This window comes from Panthera pardus, unplaced genomic scaffold (genome assembly GCF_024362965.1).
Source record: "Panthera pardus isolate Hobbes unplaced genomic scaffold, ASM2436296v1 HiC_scaffold_27, whole genome shotgun sequence".
Taxonomy (NCBI): Eukaryota; Metazoa; Chordata; class Mammalia; order Carnivora; family Felidae; genus Panthera; species Panthera pardus.
The window spans coordinates 117,053,402-117,074,824 of record NW_026526843.1 but is presented as its reverse complement, the minus strand read 5'-3'; the positions used below and the strand labels follow the sequence as shown (position 1 = coordinate 117,074,824).

The window sequence follows — 21,423 nt, the reverse complement described above, 5'->3', positions numbered from 1 at the left end:
AGTGGTGAAGAGCAAAGTTGAGAATACAAATTCTTCCTATTGTCAGGTCAAATAACTTCTTTTCAAAATCCTTCTATGGGGGAGCCTGGGTGGCTCAGTAAAGCCTCCAACTTCAGCTCAGGTCATGATCTCAGTGGCTCCTGAGTTCAAGTCCCTGGTCGGGCTCTGTGCTGACAGCTCAGAGCCTGGAACCTGCTTTGGATTCTGTGTCTTCCTCTCTCTCTCTCTGCCCCTCCCCTGCTTGCAAGCTCTCTGTCTCTCAAAAATAAATAAAAATTAAAAAAATAATAATAAAATAAAATCCTTCTATGGCTTCATAGAAAAGGGGGAATTGTGGGAAAGAATGGGGAATTGTGGGATGCAAAAGTAATTGTGGGAGAGAACAGAGAATTTGGGGGCACCAGAGGGATTGTGGCAGAGAAGAGGGAATGGTGGGAAACAAGGGGAACTGTGGGAGAGAAACAAGAATGGTGGGAAACAAGAGGAATTGTGGGAGAAAACAGGGAATTCTGGGAGGTAACAGACAATGGTGGGGAATGAGTAGAATTGTAGGAGAGAACAGAGAATTGTGGGGGACCAGTGGGAGATAAGAGAAAGTGGTGGGAAACAAAGGAAATTATGGGAGAGAACAGAGAATTGTTGAGCACCAGATAGATTGTGGGAGAGTACAGAGAATGGTGGGAAATGAGGGGAATTATGGGAGAGAACAGGGGATGGTGGGAAACAAGGGGAATTGTGGGAGACAACAGAGGATGATGGGAAACGAGAGGAATTGTGGGAGAGAACAGGGAATTGTGGGAAGTAACAGAGGATGGTGGGAAGCCAGGGGAACTGTGGGAGAGAATGGAGAATTGTGGGGGACCAGATGGATTGTGGGAGAGAATAGAAAATGGTGGGATACGAGAGGAATCATGGGAGAGAACAGGGAATTGTGGGGGACCAGAAGACTTGTGGGAGAGAACAGAGGATATTGGGAAAGGAAGAGAATCATGGGAGAGAACAGGGAATTGTGGGAGACCAGATGGATTATGGGAGAGAATAGAGAATGGTGGGATAGGAGGGGAATCATGGGAGAGAACAGGGAATTGTGGGGGACCAGAGGAATTGTGGGAGAGAACAGAGAATGATGGAAAATGAAGGGAAACATGGGAGAGAGCATAGAATTATGGGGGACCAGAGGACTTGTGGGAGGGAACAGAGGATAGTGGGAAATGAGGGGAACTATGGGAGAGAACAGGGGATGGTGGGAAACAAGGGGAATTGTGGGAGATAACAGAGGATGATGGGAAACGAGAGGAATTGTGGGAGAGAACAGGGAATTGTGGGAAGTAACAGAGGGTGGTGGGAAGCCAGGGGAACTGTGGGAGAGAACAGGGAATTGTGGGGGACCAGAAGACTTGTGGGAGAGAACAGAGGATGGTGGGATAGGAAGGGAATCATGGGAGAGAACAGGGAATTGTGGGGGACCAGAGGACTTGTGGGAGGGAACAGAGATGGTGGGAACCGAGGGGAACTGTGGGAGAGAATGGAGAATTGAGGGGGACCAGATGGATTGTGGGAGAAAATAGAGAATGGTGGGATAGGAGGGGAATCATGGGAGAGAACAAGGAATTGTGGGGGACCAGATGGATTATGGGAGAGAATAGAGAATGGTGGGATAGGAGGGGAATCATGGGAGAGAACAGGGAATGATGGGAAATGACGGGAAACATGGGAGAGAGCACAGAATTATGGGGGACCAGAGGACTTGTGGGAGAGAACAGAGAATAGTGGGAAATGAGGAGAACTATGGGAGAGAACAGGGGATGGTGGGAAACAAGGGGAATTGTGGGAAGTAACAGAGGATGGTGAGAAGCCAGGGGAACTGTGGGAGAGAACGGAGAATTGTAGGGGACCAGATGGATTGTGGGAGAGAATAGAAAATGGTGGGATACGAGAGGAATCATGGGAGAGAACACGGAATTGTGGGGGACCAGAAGACTTGTGGGAGAGAACAGAGGATGGTGGGATAGGAAGGGAATCATGGGAGAGAACAGGGAATTGTGGGGGACCAGAGGACTTGTGGGAGGGAAGAGAGGTTGATGGGAAACAAGCGGAACTGTGGGAGAGAATGGAGAATTGTGGGGGACCAGATGGATTGTGGGAGAGAATAGAGAATGGTGGGAGAGGAGGGGAATCATGGGAGAGAACACGGAATTGTGGGGGACCAGCGGACTTGTGGGAAAGAACAGAGAATGGTGGGATAAGAAGGGAATCATGGGACAAAACAGGGAATTGTGGGAGACCACATGGATTATGGGAGAGAATAGAGAATGGTGGGATAGGAGGGGAAACATGGGAAAGAACAGGGAATTGTGGGGGACCAGAGGAATTGTGGGAGAGAACAGAGAGTGATAGAAAATGAGGAGAAACATGGGAGAAAGCACAGAATTATGGGGGACCAGAGGACTTGTGGGAGGGAACAGAGGATAGTGGGAAATGAGGGGAACTATGGGAGAGAACAGGGGATGGTGGGAAACAAGAGGAATTGTGGGAGATAACAGAGGATGATGGGAAACGAGAGGAATTGTGGGAGAGAACAGGAAATTGTGGGAAGTAACAGAGGATGGTGGGAAGCCAGGGGAACTGTGGGAGAGAATGGAGAATTATGGGGGACCAGATGGATTGTGGGAGAGAACAGAGGATGGTGGGATAGGAGGGGAATCATGGGAGAGAACAGGGAATTGTGGGGGACCAGAGGAATTGTGGGAGAACACAGAGAATGATGGGAAATGAGGGAATCATGGGAGAGAGCACGGAATTATGGGGGACCAGAGGACTGTGGGAGGGAACAGAGGATAGTGGGAAATGAGGGGAACTATGGGAGACAACAGGGGATGGTGGGAAACAAGGGGAATTGTGGGAGATAACAGGGAATTGTGGGAGAGACCAGAGGATGGTGGGAAGCCAAGGGAACTGTGGGAGAGAATGGAGAATTGTGAGGAGACCAGATGAATTATGGGAGAGAACAGAGGATGGTGGGAAATGAGGGGGACTGTGGGAGAAAAGAGTGAAATGTGGGAAACCAGATGGATTGTGGGAGAGAACAGAGAATGGTGGGAAACAAGGGGAATCTTGGGAGAGAACAGGGAATTGTGGGGGACCAGATGGATTATGGGAGAGAACAGAGGATGGTGGGATAGGAGGGGAATCATGGAAGAGAACAGGGAATTGTGGGGACCAGAGGACTTGTGGGAGAGAACAGAGGATGGTGGGAAATGAGGGAAAATGTGAGAGAGAACAGGGAATTGTGGGAGACCAAAGGAATTGTGGGAGGGAACAGAGGATGGTGGGAAATGCAGAGAATTATGGAAGAGAACAGAGAATTGTTGGGGGCCAGAGGAATTGTGGGACAGAACAGAGAACTGTGGGAGATAAGGGGAATTGTGGGAGAGAACAGAGAATTGTAAGAAGAAAAAAAGATAATTGTGAGAACAAGAATTGTGGGAGAAAAGAGAGTATTATGGGAAAAGAGAATTGTGAGAGATAATGGTGTATTGGGTAAGAGACTAAAGAATTGTAGGAAATTAAGGGAATTGTGAGAGAAACAATTACAGGAAATAAGAGAACTGTGGGAGAGAATAAAGAATTGTGCTTGAGAGGGAATTGTTGGGAAGAACAGAATTGTACTTGAGAGAGGGAATTTTAGGAAAGAACAGGGAATGTGGGGCAAAAGGGAATTGTTGGAGTGACAGGGAAATGTGGGAGTCACAAGGAAGTGAGGCAGGAAAGGGAGAATTGTGGGGAAAACAGAATTGTGGGAGACAAGAGGAAATTGAGGAAAAAAGAATTGTTGGAAAGAATGGGGAATTATAGGAAACAAGGGGAATTCTGTGAAAGAATGGGGAATCGTGGAAAACAATAGGGAATTGTGGATGTGATAGAGAATTTTGGGAGACACATGGAATTATGAGAGGGAGAGGAGAATTGTAGGAGAGATGGAGAATTGTGGCAGAGAATTATCATTGTGGAGAAAAAATAGAAATGTGGAATAAAAGGGCAATTCTGGGAATAAGAGAATTGTTGGAGAGATGTGGAATTGTGGGAGAGAACAGAAAATTGTGGGAAAGAATAGAGAATTGTGCTTGAGACAGGAAATTGTAGGGAAATCAATTTCATTTCCATACACTAATAATGAACTATCAGTGAGAGAAAGTAAGAAAATAATTCATTTACAATTGCATCAAGAAGAATAAAATATCTAGGAATAAATTCAACCAAAATGGTGAAAGACCTGTATATTAAAAACCATAAGATATTAATGAAAGACATAGAAGAGGACACAAATAAATGGAAAGATATTCCATACTCATGGATTGGAAGAATCAATATTGTTGAAAGGTCCATACTACCCAAAGCGTTCTACAGACTAAATGCAATCCCTACCAAAATTCTACTGGCATTTTTCACAGAAATAGAACAAACACTCCTAAAATGTGTATGGATCCACAAAAGATCTTGAATAGCCAAAGCGATCTTGAGAAAGAACAAAGCTGGGGGCATTATACCTTCTGATTCCAAACTACATTACAAAGCTACAGTAATCAAAACAGTATGGTACCGGCATAAAGACAGACATCTAGAAAAACAGAACAGCATCGAGACCCCAGAAATAAACCCATGCATACATGGTCAATTGACTCATGACAAAGGAACTAAGACTAAGGGAAAAGACCGTCTTTTCAATAAATGGTCCTGGGAATACTGGACAGCCACATGCAAAAGAATGAGACTGGACCACTTTCTTACATCATACACAAAAATTAACTCAAAATGAACATAAGACCTGAAATCATAAAACTCCTAGGAGAAAACATAGGCAGTAAGCTCCTCGATGTCAGTCTTGGAGATAATGTTTTTGATTTGACGCCATAAGCAAAAGCAACAAAAGTAAAAATAAGTAACAATGAACATCAAACTAAATAGCTTCTGCGCATGGGGCGCCTGGGTGGCGCAGTCGGTTAAGCGTCCGACTTCAGCCAGGTCACGATCTCACGGTCCGTGAGTTCGGGCCCCGCGTCAGGCTCTGGGCTGATGGCTCAGAGCCTGGAGCCTGTTTCCGATTCTGTGTCTCCCTCTCTCTCTGTCCCTCCCCCGTTCATGCTCTGTCTCTCTCTGTCCCAAAAATAAATAAACGTTGAAAAAAAAAAAAAAAAAAAACTAAATAGCTTCTGCGCAGCAAAGGAAAACATCAACAAAATACAAAGGCAACCTACCAAATGGGAGAAATATTTGTGAATCATGTATCTGATAAGTCGTTAACAGCCAAAATATATAAAGCACTCATACAACTCAATAAGAAAAAAAAAATCCGATGAAAAACTGGGCAGAAGAACTGAATAGACATTTTCCTAAAGACATACAGATGGTCAACAGGTACCGGAAAAGGTGCTGAACATCAGTGATCATCAGGGAAATGCAAATCGACCCAAGTGAGATTTCACTTCACATCTATCTATTGGAAAGATTACTCTCAAAAAAACCAGAGATAACATGTTGGATGTGGAGAAAAGAGGACCCTTGTGAACTGCTGAATGTAAACTAACGTAGCCACTATGGAAAACATTATGGGGGTGTCTCAGAAAATTCAAAATAGAACTTCCCTATGATCCAGCAATTCCGATGCGTATTTATCCAAAGGAAACGACTAACTCAAAAAGATACATGCACTCCTCTGTTCACTGCAGCATTATTTACAATAGCCAAAACACGAGAGCAACCCAGGCATCCATCAATGGACAAATGGGTAAAAAAAAATATGACACACACATACACACATGCACTGTAATACTATTCACCCATATAAAAGAAGCCAATTCTGCAATTTGTGACGACGTGCATAAACCTTAAGGGCATTTTGCAGAGTGAAATAAGTCCTACAGAGAAATACAAATACTGTATGATCCCACTTATATGTGAAAGCTACAAATAAAAAACTCATAGGTGGAACAGCTTGGTGGTTGCCAGAGACTGGATGTGGGGATGGGATGAAACAGACAAAAGTGGTCAGAAGGGATGAACTTGTAGTTATAAAATAAATGAAGTGTTGGGGATATAATGTACAGCATGGTGACTACTGTTAACAATACTGTCTTGTATATTTGAAGTTGCTAAGAAAGATCTCAGAAGTTCTCATCAGAAGAAAAAAAAAGTTTGTAACTGTGTGGTGATGGATGTTAGCTAGACTTATTGTGGTGAACATTTCACAGTATTTACATATATCCAATCACTATGTTGTACACCTGAAACTAATATAACATTATCTGTCAATTATATCGCAATTAAAAAAATTTTTTTAAAAACCTGCCACAAAAATTGTGGGAAAGACAGGGAGTTATGGAATAAAGAGAAAATTCCGGGAAACAACAGAGAATTGTGTGAGACGGGAAATTGTGGGAGATCATAAAAAATTGTGGGAGACATGGAAGACGGGGAATTCTGGGAAAGGGCAGAATTGTTGCAGAGGGAATTGTGGACAAACTGGGGAATTGTGAAAAGGAGGAAGATTATGAGAGGGCAGAGAATCAGGGAGAGTAGAGAATTGTGGGAGAGATGAAGAATTATAAAGGAATCAGGGAATTATGGGGAAAAGGGAGAACTGGGCACAAGACAGAGAACTGTGGGAGCTCTAAGAACTATAAAAGCAACACTTTGTAAACATAAGCAACTGTAGGTTTGGAAAGGAGATTTAGTTTACTACAACCAGTCATAAATTCAGTTTGTAATTTCCAACGAGCTTCAGTTTTTCCTCTCTGCTAAACCCTTGGGTCTGACAGCAGGAGTTCATATCACATTACCATGGATTGGCAAACCCACAGGCGCTGCCTTGTAGAGGCGGACGTACACACACAGGCACATACACACACATATATACTCACACACATGCTTGTACATACACACACACAAATGCACACACATATACACACATGTGCACACATGTCTTGGAAATTTCAAACATGGGAACAGAAATAAACTAGAATTTATGGTTGGACAAAATTTTAAGCCTTATAAAAAATAAAACAAGACGAAAAAGTGATAGGATAACATAGGAAAATTAGAGTGTCAGCTAGGAATCCAACATACGAGTAACAGAGGTTCCTTCAAAGAAGGGATGGAGAGAGTAAGAGTGAAGCAAGTTAAAAGAAAATTAATCATCCGAAAAAATATCCCCAATGTGAAGGTTATAGGTTTCCAGAATGAATGGTCCCATCAAGTGCCAAGCCAAGGAAAGCAAAGAGGTCTATATCACGGCACATCTTTTCCAACCACTGGAAGAAAGAAAGTTAAAAATAATGTTGACAGAAAGAAAAGAAATGACATTTGACTTTTCAACCTCAACCATGGAAACTAAAAGACAATGAAGTAACCGCTTAACGGTTCTGAGAGAAATGCTTCCAAACCTAGAATTGTATTTCCAAACTACCAATCAATTGGAAGGGTAAAACAGTTTCTGATTTTCAAGACCTCAAAAACCGATGTGCTCCCAAAACAATGCCAAGAAGAATACATGGTATCCAAGAGCCCGAGATCCAGCAAAGGATAAGAAAGGGCAGAAAGAAAATCCCAAGAAGACGAAGGGGGGGCAGAAGTCATTTCCAGTTTAGAACTGAGCAGCTGCGGCAGCAGTGAGGTGCTTATCTGTGAGATATTTCCCTTATCTCCAAGAGCAAAAAGGAAACACACATTAGTTGATATATTTAAATGCATTGAGAGGAGATTTACAATGCAGACAAGAAACTTAGGGATAACCTAAAAATCAAAAAAGACAACGGGGCGGGGAGGCAAGGAGTGAATTCCATTGAAAAAGTACAAGGAAAAAAAATCATCTTTGGTCATAACAAATATTTCCATAGTCACAATAATGTAAATACGAAACTGTGACGTATCCCAAACCATATAACTATTGGCATAGGGGAGGGACCCGTGTGTTTCTGTTGGCATGTTGTTTGGAACATGGACGGAAAACTAGAAGAAACAGCTAAAGAGCAGTAAGTCTTTGCCTGGGGACAGTGGGCGCTGTGGTTGAAAGTGTCCCCCCAGTCTCCCCACCCACCTACAGCTCTCCTTAATGCCCTGTTTGGTAGCTCCTTGTCTATAAAGCATCCTTGTTACTTTCCTTCGTAAGCACTTCCGGCACATCACCCTTTAACAGTCACTTCTTCCCTTTTCCTCCACCAGTCGGAGCATACACGTACTGACACGTAAATATGGTTATTTGTGTGCCCGTCTCTCCCATTAGCGGGGGTTTTTGGCCTTGTGGTGCCAATATGCCCCTTTGGACTGTGAAGTCTATGAGTATTTTCTCAGAATAATATTCTTACGTGCATAAAACAAACTACAAGAAATTAAAGAAATCAACGATAGTGAAATATAGTTACCATCAGATTTCAGAAAAACAGATTTTGATTGCTAAAGATCTGGCTCCCCAGGAAATATGCACGGATATAATACAGTTTTTAATATGCTGTCTTGAGCCAGTTTTGAAGCCCCAGCTAGAGGCTGGTCAGCTCCCCTTCTTGAGCAGCTAAGTCCACACCTGCCGACCAAGTGTCATTGGGCTCCCATACTCTGAGCCACCAGACACCCGCCCCCATCAGCCCAGGGCCAGGTCCCACCCAGCCCTGTGCTCCAACTCCCTGAGATTATTCAAATTAACCAGTCCTGGGGGCGCCTGGGTAGCTCAGTTGGTTAAGCGGCCGACTTCGGCTCAGGTCATGATCTCGCGGTCTGTGAGTTCGAGCCCCGCGTCGGGCTCTGTGCTGACAACTCGGAGCCTGGAGCCTGTTTCAATTCTGTGTCTCCCTCTCTCTGACCCTCCCTGGTTCATGCTCTGTCTCTCTCTGTGTCAAAAATAAATAAACGTTAAAAAAAAAAAAAAACAAATTAACCAGTCCTGAATCTGCTTACCCCACCTCACCTATTTCTTCCCATGAACACCATAATAAAGGCTTCTGCCCCCCAGTTCCCCCCTCTCCCTCTGGCTCAATAAAGACTCTAGTGCTCACACGTGTGGCACCCCCGGTGTGATATGTACTCCCTCTCTCGGAGTCTCTGAGTATAATAAACTATATTTTCAATGGCAGGTGTTTCCTGATCTGTTGACCTCACCAAACCTAAATAATAATAATAACGAAGCTGATTAAAACAGCTGAGACTCCAAGATTTGGGCTAGGAATGCTCTCGCAAACCGCAGTGAGAGAGTGACAGAAGGTCTGGGCAAAGGGGAGAAGTTGAATGCGAGGCAGCCACAATGGAAACCTCAGCCACTGAAGCTGGGATGGCCCTTCCAAGTTATTCCCCTTGAGGCCAAGGCCTGGGCCTCCCGGACCCTTGCAGACACCACTCAAAGGCTGCAGCCCATCCCCAAGGGAGGGGATGTGATTTTTTTTTTTTTGCCCGAGGCAGCTCAGCTCTTTTTGGCCCAGGGCTATTGCTGGAGAGAGACCCAGCCTAGTGGCTGCAGCTGCTAACACCCCCAGCACCCAGGAGATGGTCTGCCCCGCCCTGAAAGCGGGGTGACACGGATAGACAGATGCTTCTTAGTAACACTTTTTAAGTAACAAGATAAAATGATCTTAATTTCAAAGTAGCGATGAATAGCATTTTAAGACAGAAACCCCCGTTATTTAGGACATAATTTCTCTGTGATTTCTATTAGTGCACATATAGCTAACGCTACTAGGATTTGTTGCCTGCATTCCTGATGGAAAAAAAAATACTAAATTTCTCTTAGAGGTAAGTGAAAATACAGACCTTCAAGTCCACACACCCAGTTAAGAAGGCCTTGGGAGCTGGAACCTTGATTTGTTCATTTTGGGATCTCCGGAGTCGGCCACCTACTGATGCTACTTGAGTCATTACTATAATTCAAACTGACGGGATGCAATTTAAAAGCCGGAAATTTTAAAACTAACTCCTCCAAAGCAACCCCTCTGCGGTTTAAAGGAGCCATGGGCAACCTCACCCTAGAGAAGTCTCTGGCCCAGCCAGAACTCTCCCGGCCCGCGCTGGTTAGGAGGGGCGGGGCCGGGGAGCGGCCCTCACGCTTATAGGTCGAGGCGGGAAGGGGCGGGGCCCGCTCCTCCGTGATCGACGGAAGCCGTTCCTCCTCAGCCCGCGCCCCGCCTCCCGCGTGCCCGGAAGTCCCGCCTTCGGAAAAGGAAGTAGCGGTGCGCTCGAACGCCAGCGGTGACCGCGAAGGCAACGGTGACCGAGAGAGGAGAAGGCGGCGGTGGCGGGCTAGCGGTTAGAGGCGGGGCCGGCTCCTCGGAGCGGCCCGGGACTGGAGTCAGGTGCGGAGGGGCAGGCTGGCCGAGGCCGGTGGGTTTTGGGGTCCCGGGACAGGGGTTCCAGGTGAGACACGCAGGGACCGCGTGAAGAAGACTTTGGCCGCGTCCTCCCGTCCGCGGTCCTTTCCTTCCTCCTCGAATCCCTTTTCTGCCCCGTACCCTTCCCTCATTCCCAGTCCTTGGTTAAGCCCGGGTCTGGGGTTCTGGTCTGGGCTGCCCTCTCCCATCTGGATCACCACTTTGAGGACCCCCTGCTCCCTAGACCTACACCCCCCTCTGTGTGGTGTAGTTTCTCAGGGGCGCCCTCACCTCACCCCCAAAATCCGGACGTCTTAGAAACGGGCGTCTAAAGGGTGGTGTGGTGTAGATTTCGCACTAGTATTTCCTAAAGGGGTTAATGTATTAAAGCTATCCCTCAAAGTGGATACCCTGCCCTGTAGGTTTACAACAGGATGACAAGGGGGAGGAACAAGGGTTGGGCAGATTAAGAATACCAAGGGAGTGGTCAGAGGCCAGGCATCAGCATTAATCGGTTTCTTTGCTTTTTGGCACGCGTGAGTTTAGAATTGTTTGGATTCGGCCTCGCGGTTCCAACCATGGGTTTGTCTGCGTCTACCCCTGCTGTTGCAGTTCAGACCTCAAATGCTTCTGATCATCAGGCAGCATCCCCGCCTTCAGGATGCCCCATGCATGAAGGGAAAATGAAAGGTAATCGACCCTTTGTCTAGAAAACAAAAAAGGGAATTCCCAAAAGGATTAGGATAGTGCGTGAGAGTGAAGCGATTGCTCCATACCTTAGCTCTTACCCCCCCAAAGTTTGCCATCGGCGGTTCTCAGCCTGGGTGGCCACCCCTCCACCCCCCCACCCCCCCAGGGGACATGTGGCGGTGTCTGGAAGCATTTTGGTTTGTCAAAACTGAGAGGACGTGGTGCATGTAGTGAGTAGAAGGCAGGAGCCCCGCTAAACACCCTGGAGTGCACAGCACAGGCCTGCAACAAAGAATCACCTGGCCCCGCATGTCAAGAGTGCTATACTGCCTTTCCCCTCTACCATTCAAAGTGTCAATCTTTTCTGGGTCACTGATCCCAGCTGGCTGTTAGAAAACACCTGCTTCGTCTGCCTCTGTCTCCATTCTTCTTGTATGGAGAAACCCTGGAAGAGCACTGTGTCTATAAACGTGTGGCCTGAAAAACACTTGCTTGCCTTGTAGTCTTTCATTGCCTTGGTCAGTCAGCAAGAATTTACCCACCGCCCACTCTTCGCCAAGCACTGGTGGGTTTTGTTTGTTTTTGCACTGAGAGAAGAGCAACATACAGAACGCAAAAAGCTTCTGCCTAATGGAGTTCACATTCTCATCTTCCTAATCCTGTGTGGTAGGTTTTCTCCCTATTTTATGGTTCAGGAAACTTAAAAAAGTCTCACAGCTAATAAGCGGCAGAGCCAGCAGAAACTCTGTGACCTGGGGCAGATCATAGAGCCCTAAACAGGCTTTGATTTCATTTACCGTGTATCCAAAAGAGCTGTCGGCCTGATTTGTTTGCATTAGTAAAGAATGCGGGTATTTGTAGGTGACTAAAGGGGCTACTGGTATTTTCTAACAGCCAGCTGGGATCAGTGACCCAGAAAAGATTGGCACTTTGAATGGTAGAGAGGAAAGGCAGTATAGCAAGTCTCTGTTCAGCCCTCAACTGGACAGCTATACAAGGTCCTAGTGAGAATGAGGGTCTGGGAGGAGAATCGGAAGACAGGAAGTGAAAGGAAACTTGTCTTTGGTGTGCAGGTCATCCAGAGTATTCTTGGTGTTACTGCTGCTTCCTGACACAGGGATTCCTTACTCGGGCAGCTGTCTCCCCGGGCCATGGCTCTCCTGGTGCCTGCGCCTCTCCTGAGTCTAAGACCAGCTTCTCAGTCCCCACACTTGCTTCCATTAGCACCCTGGAACTTTGGGCATCAACTGCCCTTCTCACTGCTGCTCTTGTAGGTTCAGACCTTCCCTTTGAAGTGGCATCTGGGTCCTATGCGGATCGTGGACCGTTTTCTTTAATATATGCCTTTTGTTGCTAAATGTTTGCTGTCTACCCATGAGGAATAGAACCTTGGCCAAGGAGTAGTTTTCTGTGCCTTGTTTCCATCCTAGAGCAAACACAAGCAGGGTGGCATTCAGACTTTTCTCCAGGAGCCTTTTTGAGGGCTCCTTTGCTCATTGTCATCTCCTGTGTTCAGTACCTGAGAGAAGGTATCAGAAAGCCAGGCCTCTGGTGTCCTGATCGGGGCTGGGCCTTTTCTGGAACTTGTGAATAGAAAGGGAGATTTGGTAAAACGTGGCTGACCCCCCACTTAGGTTCCTCTGCAACAGCTCGCTGCTGGGAGCCCAAGCAGGTACCTTCTAGCCCATTACTAAAACCATGGAACGAACGATATGTTCCTTTGCAAGTGTTGAGATTTTTTTTTTTTGTAGAGTTGTGCTGAGGGCATGGCACAATAAGGGAGTGAGTACCCATTTCTCTTTCAAGGGGAGAATAAATATCTAGAACCTTCTCCTGGTCTTTAGGATCTTAGAATGTTAGCTAGCTTAGTTCTTGGCAGCTTGAAACAGTATGGTAACAGTGTTACCACAAAGTAACACTTTTTCAGTACCCTTCCAAGTTATTCCCCCTTTGATGGTGATCCCTGGTCAGAAATCTAGCTCTTTAGGGCCCAGATTGAGAGAGCTAGATGTCCTGCCTTTGCGGTGACACTGTTTTTACACTTCGTTTACTTCAGGCTGTCCAGTGAGTGCGGAGCCACCTGAGCCAACTTGTGAGAACAAAACGAGCTCTGTGCCCACCCACCAGGACCGTGCATATGAGTACGTGGAGTGCCCTGTCACCAGCGCCGTGGCCGGCAGTAAGGAGGACCTGGACCCTTCTAACCTGGTAATTCACGTTCGGCCCCCCTCCCCACAACTTGTCATACGGAGATGCCTTTGTGGACTCCCAGGACAAATCGCTGGCTGCTAGGATTGATTGTCTCTTCCTCTTAAGATACAGAAGTCTCATATTCCATCCACACTGAAAATCTAGAAGGCATTTCTGAGTATCGTTTCAGAGGGTGCCTGAAAAAGAAAACCGTGACCACCAAGTGCCAGAGTAGGTTGACTGGAAAGAAGCCACACCACAGGAATAGTTCCTTTGGGGATAAGTGGAAGGCAGGAAGTCCCATGAGGAGTGCAGTTAGGATTGGTAAAGGTGTTTCTGGTCTTGGGAAACATCATAGGCGTGAGGCTGATGAGGGCACTTTTTCCGGCCCAGCTGGGTGCCAGCCTGCGTGAGAGTCACTGGTGTGGTACAGCGTCCCGTGGCAGCCACCAGTGGGATGGCGTGACAAAGCAAGGCTAAGACTAGCACAGCCTCACTACATTTTGCGATAGTGCGGGGGGGTGGAGGCTTCCTGTTTGGAATCCCATTTTAATGGAGAGACAGACAGACTCAGATCTGTAGTTTAGAAGGCCAGAACAGGGTTCTTAGAAGGCCATGGTTACCAAAAGTATTTAGAAATCTTGGCCAACATTTGAAGGAACTAGAAATACTTAGTCTGGAAGAGAAGGGCTGTGATATATATGTGTGTGTGTTCGTGTGTGTGTATGTTATGTATGTAACGATACCAGCAACTAGGTGGCTTGTACAGACATTTATTCTCACGGTTCCAGAGGTTGAGAAGTCCTCTTGGAAGGTGCCAGCAGCTTCAGTCAATTTGGAGGGACACAGACATTCAGCCTCAGCACTCAGTAATGACCCTGCCAAACTCTAAGGACGCTGCTGTGTTGAGGAGGAAAGTGGACAAGATCAGGGCTTCTCTGCCTTAGCACCGTTGACATTGAGGCTGGTGGGTTCCTTGCGGTGGGGGCTGTCCTGTGCTCCATAGGATATTTAGCGGCTTCCCTAGTCTTTACCCACCAGTTGCCAGTGGGACCCTCTTTACTCGGTCATGACAACCTAATGTGTCTCTTGACATTTCTAAAAGTGCCCTCGTTAGACTACTGTTCCAGGTAACACTAGTTACTAGGGAGCAGTACTGCTGTTAGAGAACAGCCTAGTGGTTCAGAACATGGGCCTTTTGGAATCCCACAGACCTAGACTCTTCCCCATGGGATTGTTACACGTAGTGAGAGTGTTAATAACAGCCGGCGTTTCTTTTAGTCGCGTCCGTAGCCCTCATGCTAAGCACCATACACGCTTTTGAGTAGTTCTCATAACCACCCTGTGCAGCCAGTAGTGTCAGCGTCCCCGTTTTTAGAGCAGAAGCCACTGAGAATGATCAAGCATGCGGTTTGGCCCGCATCCCTCAGCCAGCATGTGGCAGATCCCAGAATGAATCCCACCTGCCTCTGATGCACGTCCTTAAACCCACTGTGGTGACCGTGCACATCATTCTAACCAGGGGCCACGTTGTGACTTAATAATAAATGCGGATCTGCTCGAAAATCCCGCATACTTCCAGCACAGAAAAAGTTCTGTGCCAGGGGTTCTCAACCTGGCTTGATGTTTGCCCTCGGGAGGACCCTGGTTGTCACGACTCGGGAGGAGGGGTACTGTTGGGTAGAGACCAGGGAGGTTGCCAAATACCCTACAGTGCTCAGAACAGACCCCCGTAACCAAAAGTTGTCCGGCCCCAAATGGCAGCGGTGCCCGGGGCGAGAGCCCCTGGTCCAGGGCAAGTATTTGCACAGCACTGTTGCCGCCCTTATGTCTGGGAGGAAGGATTCTTCCCCTCCTTCCAGTCCACCAGCGTCACTGCTCCTCTCTAATGTGTTCAGCCCAAAGACGGAAAGCATCAGCAGGATCGTAAAAGCAAAGAACACGTAAAAAGAAAGTGGTGGTCTATGTGTATCTTCTGAGACTCTTCCTCCGAAGACCAGGCATTTTTGAAGAGCCCGTCATCGAAAGGGCTTTAGAAATGTCTGCAGTCACAGTAATCATTTTTACTTCTTAATCCTTGGGGAGAAAGAGACAGAAAATATAGCCACAGTGTGTACCTACCATTTGTGAGAACTCCTTAACAAGGAAAAACAACTTTAGAACTAGAACTCTTCAGAACAACCAAATCAGCTGGCAGGTCTGAAATCGTGATGTCACTGGCTCGATAGGGAACCTGTGCCTCATGTGTGATGATGCACTGCTTTCCAGAATGTCGTCGATTATATTGTTCGTTTCCACTTTGTGTCTATTTCCAACATTTAAAAACCCGCTCACCTCGTTTAGATGCCGCCACCCAATCAGATGCCGGCCCCGGATCAGCCATTTGCGCTGTCTACAGTGAGGGAGGAGTCATCCATTCCGAGAGCAGATTCAGACAAAAAGTGGGTTTATCCTTCTGAACAGATGTTCTGGAATGCGATGTTACGCAAAGGGTGAGTGAGCATGTTAGGGTATAAATTTGCTCATCAAGTTCATCTAAGAATGAAATGTTAAAGAGGTTTTTATCCCCAAAACATACAGTAAATTTTCATAAGCTAGACAGTATATAACATTCAGCCGATTTTTCAGACCTACGAGAACGTCAGTACAAAGGCCAGCGTATTAGTCAGGATTCTCTGGAGAAACAGAACTAACGGGGTGTGTGTCTTTACAGACGTAAAGAGATTTATTGTAAGGAATTGACTTCACGTGATCAGGGAGGCTGAGAAGTCCCACAATCTGCAGTCAGCAGGCTGGAGACCCAGGAGAGCTGATGTGTAGTTTGAGTCTAAAAGCTGGCAGGCTGGAGACCCAAGAACTGTTGTTTTCATTCCAGTCCAAAGGCCCGAAAAAACCGTATTCCAGCTCGAAGGCAGTCAGGCAGGAAGAGTTCCCTGTTATTTGCAAGAGGCTCATTCTTTTATTAAGACCTTCAACTGATCAGATGAGGCCCACCCACATTAGGGAGGGCACTCTGTTTTACCCATTTAAAGCTTATTTTCTTTCAAAATGCTCTCACAGACACACCCAGAGTAATGTTTGACCAAACATCTGGGCCCCCCATGGCCCAGTCAACTTGACACACGAGATTAACTTATTATAGCCAGTAATAGATGTTTAAAAATTCTATTACGTGAAGTACTTAGAAAAAGTTAATCAGTGGTACTGACTGAAAAAGTGTTACTTTATGGTTCCTTGATCTGTGTGCAAGTGGTTTTTGGTGACTTGGTGAAACGAATATGTGGGTTGATTTTATGGCGTGATCAGTAATGTTATCAAGTTCTACCAAATGTCCTTTCCTAGGTGGAAGTGGAAGGATGACGATATTAGTCAGAGAGATATGTACAATATCATCAGAATTCACAATCAGAATAACGAGCAAGCCTGGAAGGAGATTTTGAAGTGGGAAGCCCTTCATGCTGCGTAAGTATGTCTGAGAGCTTAAAAAAAAAAAAACAGCATTTTTCCGACATCTTTCTTATTTGGGCTCTGCTTTCTAGAGTTTTAACGTTGTATTCAAACAGTGTGCTGTTGTAATACAACATTTTAGGTGGTAGGCCTGTTTCGGTGACAGTTGTATGACAGACCCGCTCCCACCCAGCTGCGTGAAACGGCAACCATTTTATTATGCTTGTGGATTCATTGGGTCCCGAGTGCAGAAAGGACAGAGCAGGGGTGGCTCATCTCTGCTCACAACGCCTAGGGCTGCAGCCAGGCTCTGATCGGGGATGGGCTTGACGGCCGTGGGCCGGGATCCTCTGCAGGCTAGACCATTTCCTCACCTGGTGACTGGTGTCGGCTGTCAGCCAGGACACCTGCCCCTGGCTGCTTCGGCTTCCTCACGCCATGGTGACTGGGTTCCGAGAGCTAGTGTTCCGGAAAACTCCAGGGAAGCTACATCTCCCTTGATGACCTGGCCTCGGCAGTCCCGGAGCATCACAAGCCTGCCCGGGTTCAGGGGAAGGGGCCGTGGTGCCCGCCTCTCAGTGGGAGGAATGTCACAGTACACGGAAGGCACATGGGGTGGGAGATGGCCCGGTGCTGTGCCCCAAGGGTGAGGAGAAGAGCAGTTCCGTTCCCTCAGCATCACTGAACTCCCATCAGGACCAGACCTCAGGAGAGGTCTCAGCAGTGGGCCTTTCCCTCGGGGGAACAGGTGCAGCAGTCACGTGTTTGTCAGCAGTGGTGGGCCTGAGGTCTGTGGGAGCCGGGGCCCCTAGCCCCAGGGATTCTAATTCAGTAGGTCTGGGATGAGGCCCAGACTTGGCATTTCTAGAAAGACATAGATGCCGCCGGTCTGCAGAGTCCACCTTGAGAACCGTAAGGGTGGGGGATGTCTGCACAGAAAGCCAGATTGTATCATCATTGATGAATTACATTTTAAATTTGTGATAAAATGGGATTAACTTCTTGGCTAAAGTCCACTTAATGATTTCGTTAAGGTATCCCAGTTTTTAAATATTTGAACTCTGAGATTCATTAGTAGCCCTCCGTGGGTGTCACTGGCTGGGCACCAGGCCTGGGAGGGGTCCGTGCGAGGAGAGAACGGCAGGGCACCCAGGACTCCCCTCCGCGACCCGAGACCAGCAGGAGCCATGTTCCCAGCTCACCGATGAAGCCACCCACAGGTGTCTGCAGTGACTAAAAGTCCACTGTAATGAAAGCCACCTGCCAACTACTTGTAGTGTGACTTTGGAGCAGAGAGAGACCAGGAGAAGTCCGCTTTGTCAGTTTCACCCCCTTCCTAGTCATTTTCCGGGGTCCCTCGAAATGAAGTTGGCCCTTTAGAGACACATGCTACAGCCTCCAGGAGAAAGCTTGCCTGGGTCGAATTTACTTCTTTGCTGGCGACCCTCTTGAGATGCTAGCGAATGGTTCGTAAAGGAAGTACAGGAACTCGGATGGGCCTCGGGTAGGGCTCGGTTACACTGGGGCTGGTTTTCTCCCCCCGCCCCATCATTAGGGCCACCAGGGCTGAAGCCTGTCCTCACGGTGACAGCAGCTAACAAGACAGGTGGCCTCGTATATCCTGATGTGAAGAGCCGGCCCATCGCTGATTTCGTTTGTTCCTAGGGATTCAGCCAGCATTTTTCTTCATAAAGGCTTTGTTCACTGGTTTCAAATGAAAGAAGAGTAGGATTTTCTTCTGTTCGTCTTAAAAAACCCAGCTGCAGCATGTGAAAGAAGTGTCATGCCCACTACTTAACCTTTTATCTTTTTCCTAAGAACGTTTCCCTTTCCACCAAATGTAAAGTCCATTTCCTCACTCCTGGAAAGAAACAGCGCAGATACTTGGATTGAAGTGGAAGGAGTGGAACAGACTTGACCCTGAAATAAAGAGCAATATTTTTAACGAAAAGGGATATTTCTCTGAATTGTTTTCGAAGTTCTCTCACTCTGTAAATGTGATACATAAAACGCACACAGAAAAACGTGTGTTGTTGAAAAACTGCAACATCGCATTTCTCAGAGGGGGAAAATATTTTAATAGGCTTTTCTTGTTGGCGAATTTCTAGGGAGTGTCCTTGTGGTCCATCGTTGATCCGGTTCGGAGGTAAAGCGAAAGAGTACTCACCAAGGGCAAGAATCCGTTCCTGGATGGGGTGAGTGGCAGCGCACAAATGTTATTTTACATGCCTCGGGTCAGGATCAGCTTTCTCTTGGCACCTAAAGCAGACAGCCTCAGGACTGCAGCTCCGTCTTGCAAAACTCAGTGTTCAGCTGCAGGTTTCTTCCTCTCCCTCAAGTGTGCCCAGTGGTGGGCAGATTTATTAGGGTTTTGTGACTTGTCCCCGGTCTGATTATCGTAGCACGGAATTCACTTGTCCTCCGTGTTCTCGGATCTGTCCTCTCGCTCCTTCCCGTGGTCTCTGTGCATCTGAACGCTCTGCGTCCCTCTCTGTTCCTCCAGCGTAGACAGACTCAGCTCACGCTTGGATCGCTGCAGCGCCTCCTGGGACCTCCCCGGCCCGGGTCTCTTTTCTGTCGACTGCTGCTCTGCAGACATATGAGCCGTCATCTGACCTGGGCTGGGCTCATCGCGGCTCTTCAGCAGCGTCTCTCTTCAGCGCAGCAGACCGGTCCTCTGAGGCTCACCTCCCCGGTTGGGCGTGTGACCCCGAGAGCAAGCGCTTTCACGCTCACGAGCATGTTTTCGTTTCAGGTACGAGTTGCCTTTTGACAGGCACGACTGGATCATCAACCGCTGTGGGACAGAAGTCAGGTATGTCATCGACTACTACGACGGCGGTGAAGTTAACCAGGACTACCAGTTCACCATCCTGGACGTCCGGCCCGCTTTGGATTCTTTTTCGGCGGTGTGGGACAGGATGAAGGTCGCGTGGTGGCGCTGGACCTCGTAACCACCGCTCCGTTAGCGATGGGAAAATACGAGCTATTTTTTTCCTGAGCGATACATTAAACTCTTCCCCAAACCGAATTGCTCTCGTGATGTAATGGGAATGTCAAGTGGGTCGTGACACTGTATACCTAGTGAGGGTCCCATGCACCGTGTTCTTTTGTTTTCACCTCATAGTTTATGCCAGATCATTCTAGGTTTCCTTCCCACTTGGCCTCAGTGGGAAGCGGTCCCTTGGGTTTTCCTTTCGCCGCAGTATTGCCTGTGCATTTAATCTAGAAGAGTGAACAACCTCACATGTTCGTGAGGAAGAGTAAGGAAAAAAGGGGCTCCCTTCCAATTTTAAGAAAGATTCTTTTCCGGAGATTGTGCCGTCATCCGTACGGTTTAGGAGCGCACCCTTAGGAAAACGCAGAGGTGTGCCCTGGGAACGCGCTTGGCAAAACTAAGGTGCGTCTCAGCTCCACGAAGTCTCGGTTGTGAGAATCGCTCAGGCTGGGCCTTGTTAGAGAATAGTTTCAAGACCCGCATGATTTGATGATGCGCCTGCATTGGTGTATATGTTTTCACTTTTTAAATATGTCCATTTCGATTCCTGCCATCCTGGTACGGAACTCCGCTCCCGCAAGCAGGTCTCGTTGCCCGTGACATTGGACGTGTTCTCCCCGCTCCGAGTCCCATGTCTTCTGCCTGAAGCCCTCCCTCCAGTCAGCCTAACCCGAACCTTAGAGATTTGGTGTAAGTCACAGTGCCAGGACGGTCCCTCTCGAAGACAGGATCCTATTCTGTTGAGTGTTAGAATTCACAAGAAGAGTATTTTCCCAGATACGGAATGTTTGTATCAACTCGGTGTCTCGGTGCAGGTTTTTTTTTGCAGGGAGCTCTAAGTTTGCCGTTGAAATGCTTTTCTGCCCGTGATTCCTAAACTGGCTGTTCTGCTTAGAGCAGCACGTTACTGTTCTCTTAAGCATTGCCAATGTTAACCCGTTTGATGTACCTTGAATCTGTAATGTTAGGTTAGTGGAAGGAACTGGCAGTCTGCAGCGATTCACGTGACGTGGAATTTCTTGGTTGTGTCGGTATTGTGTGGTGTTTTCAAAATCCGACAGCTCTGAACTCTTCTACGTGTCAAAATATTTGTATATTTTAAAATAAAATAAAGCTGATAGTTAACAGGTTTTGATGTTAAGAGTAACTTCACATCTCCCGGCCATTTCTCCAGACAGAAATCACCTGTGCAGAAGTGACGCCGTAGTCTCCCTGGTAGCAGCCGTTTTGTCATCCGTGAGTCACATTGGTAAACTGAGAAAAGTAATAACCGCTGGCAGTTTTTTGGTCCTACGTGCCATTGAGTGAGTGTAGGATAAGGTGGTGTTACGAGAAAGTGTAACACTGTGCCACAGGCAGGGGCTCCCCCCGTTGACAGACCCACACTGTTTCTCGAGAAAGACCTCATCCACAGTAAACTGTCCATCAAGGCTGAATGCAGGATTGATGTAGTCCAGCCTTCCACCGCTCCTGGGAGAGGTCATAGCCCACTGGATGTCAGAGCGGTTGTGTGCCTAGATCATACCCGCTCATATCTGGGGGCCAACACTTCTCCGCTCTGACAGGAGATGCATTTGGAACATGAACTCCATTTTGGATGTTCTCTGAGGTTTTAAATTAAGTCTTCTGTCTCCAGTATTCACACTATTCAGAAGCAGAACAAACTCCTGTCATTAGGGCAGGTATTAGTGAACAAGGCGGGGTTGGAACCGGGCTCGTATATCTCCCTGGAATATTCCCTAGCAATTCCGT

At 47.3% G+C, this 21,423-nt stretch overlaps 1 protein-coding gene across 1 annotated transcript; it reads left to right on the top strand.

The window, feature by feature from the left end:
- Positions 1-10,193: 10,193 nt before the first annotated feature.
- LOC109248283 (holocytochrome c-type synthase) lies at positions 10,194-20,801 on the top strand. The gene is made up of 7 exons (XM_019417862.2): positions 10,194-10,331; positions 10,893-11,036; positions 13,093-13,244; positions 15,570-15,718; positions 16,569-16,688; positions 18,782-18,868; positions 19,429-20,801. Exons 2-7 carry the CDS (start codon positions 10,925-10,927, stop codon positions 19,625-19,627), a joined length of 819 nt encoding a protein of 272 aa, XP_019273407.2. The 5' UTR covers positions 10,194-10,331; positions 10,893-10,924; the 3' UTR covers positions 19,628-20,801.
- The last annotated feature ends 622 nt before the right edge of the window (positions 20,802-21,423 follow it).

Coding starts and splice junctions, on each gene's coding strand:
- LOC109248283 (XM_019417862.2), top strand. CDS start 10,925: ATGGGTTTGTCTGCGTCTACCCCTGCTGTTGCAGTTCAGACCTCAAAT. Junction 15,719..16,568: donor AATGCGATGTTACGCAAAGG/GTGAGTGAGCAT, acceptor GTCCTTTCCTAG/GTGGAAGTGGAAGGATGACG. Junction 16,689..18,781: donor TGGGAAGCCCTTCATGCTGC/GTAAGTATGTCT, acceptor GCGAATTTCTAG/GGAGTGTCCTTGTGGTCCAT.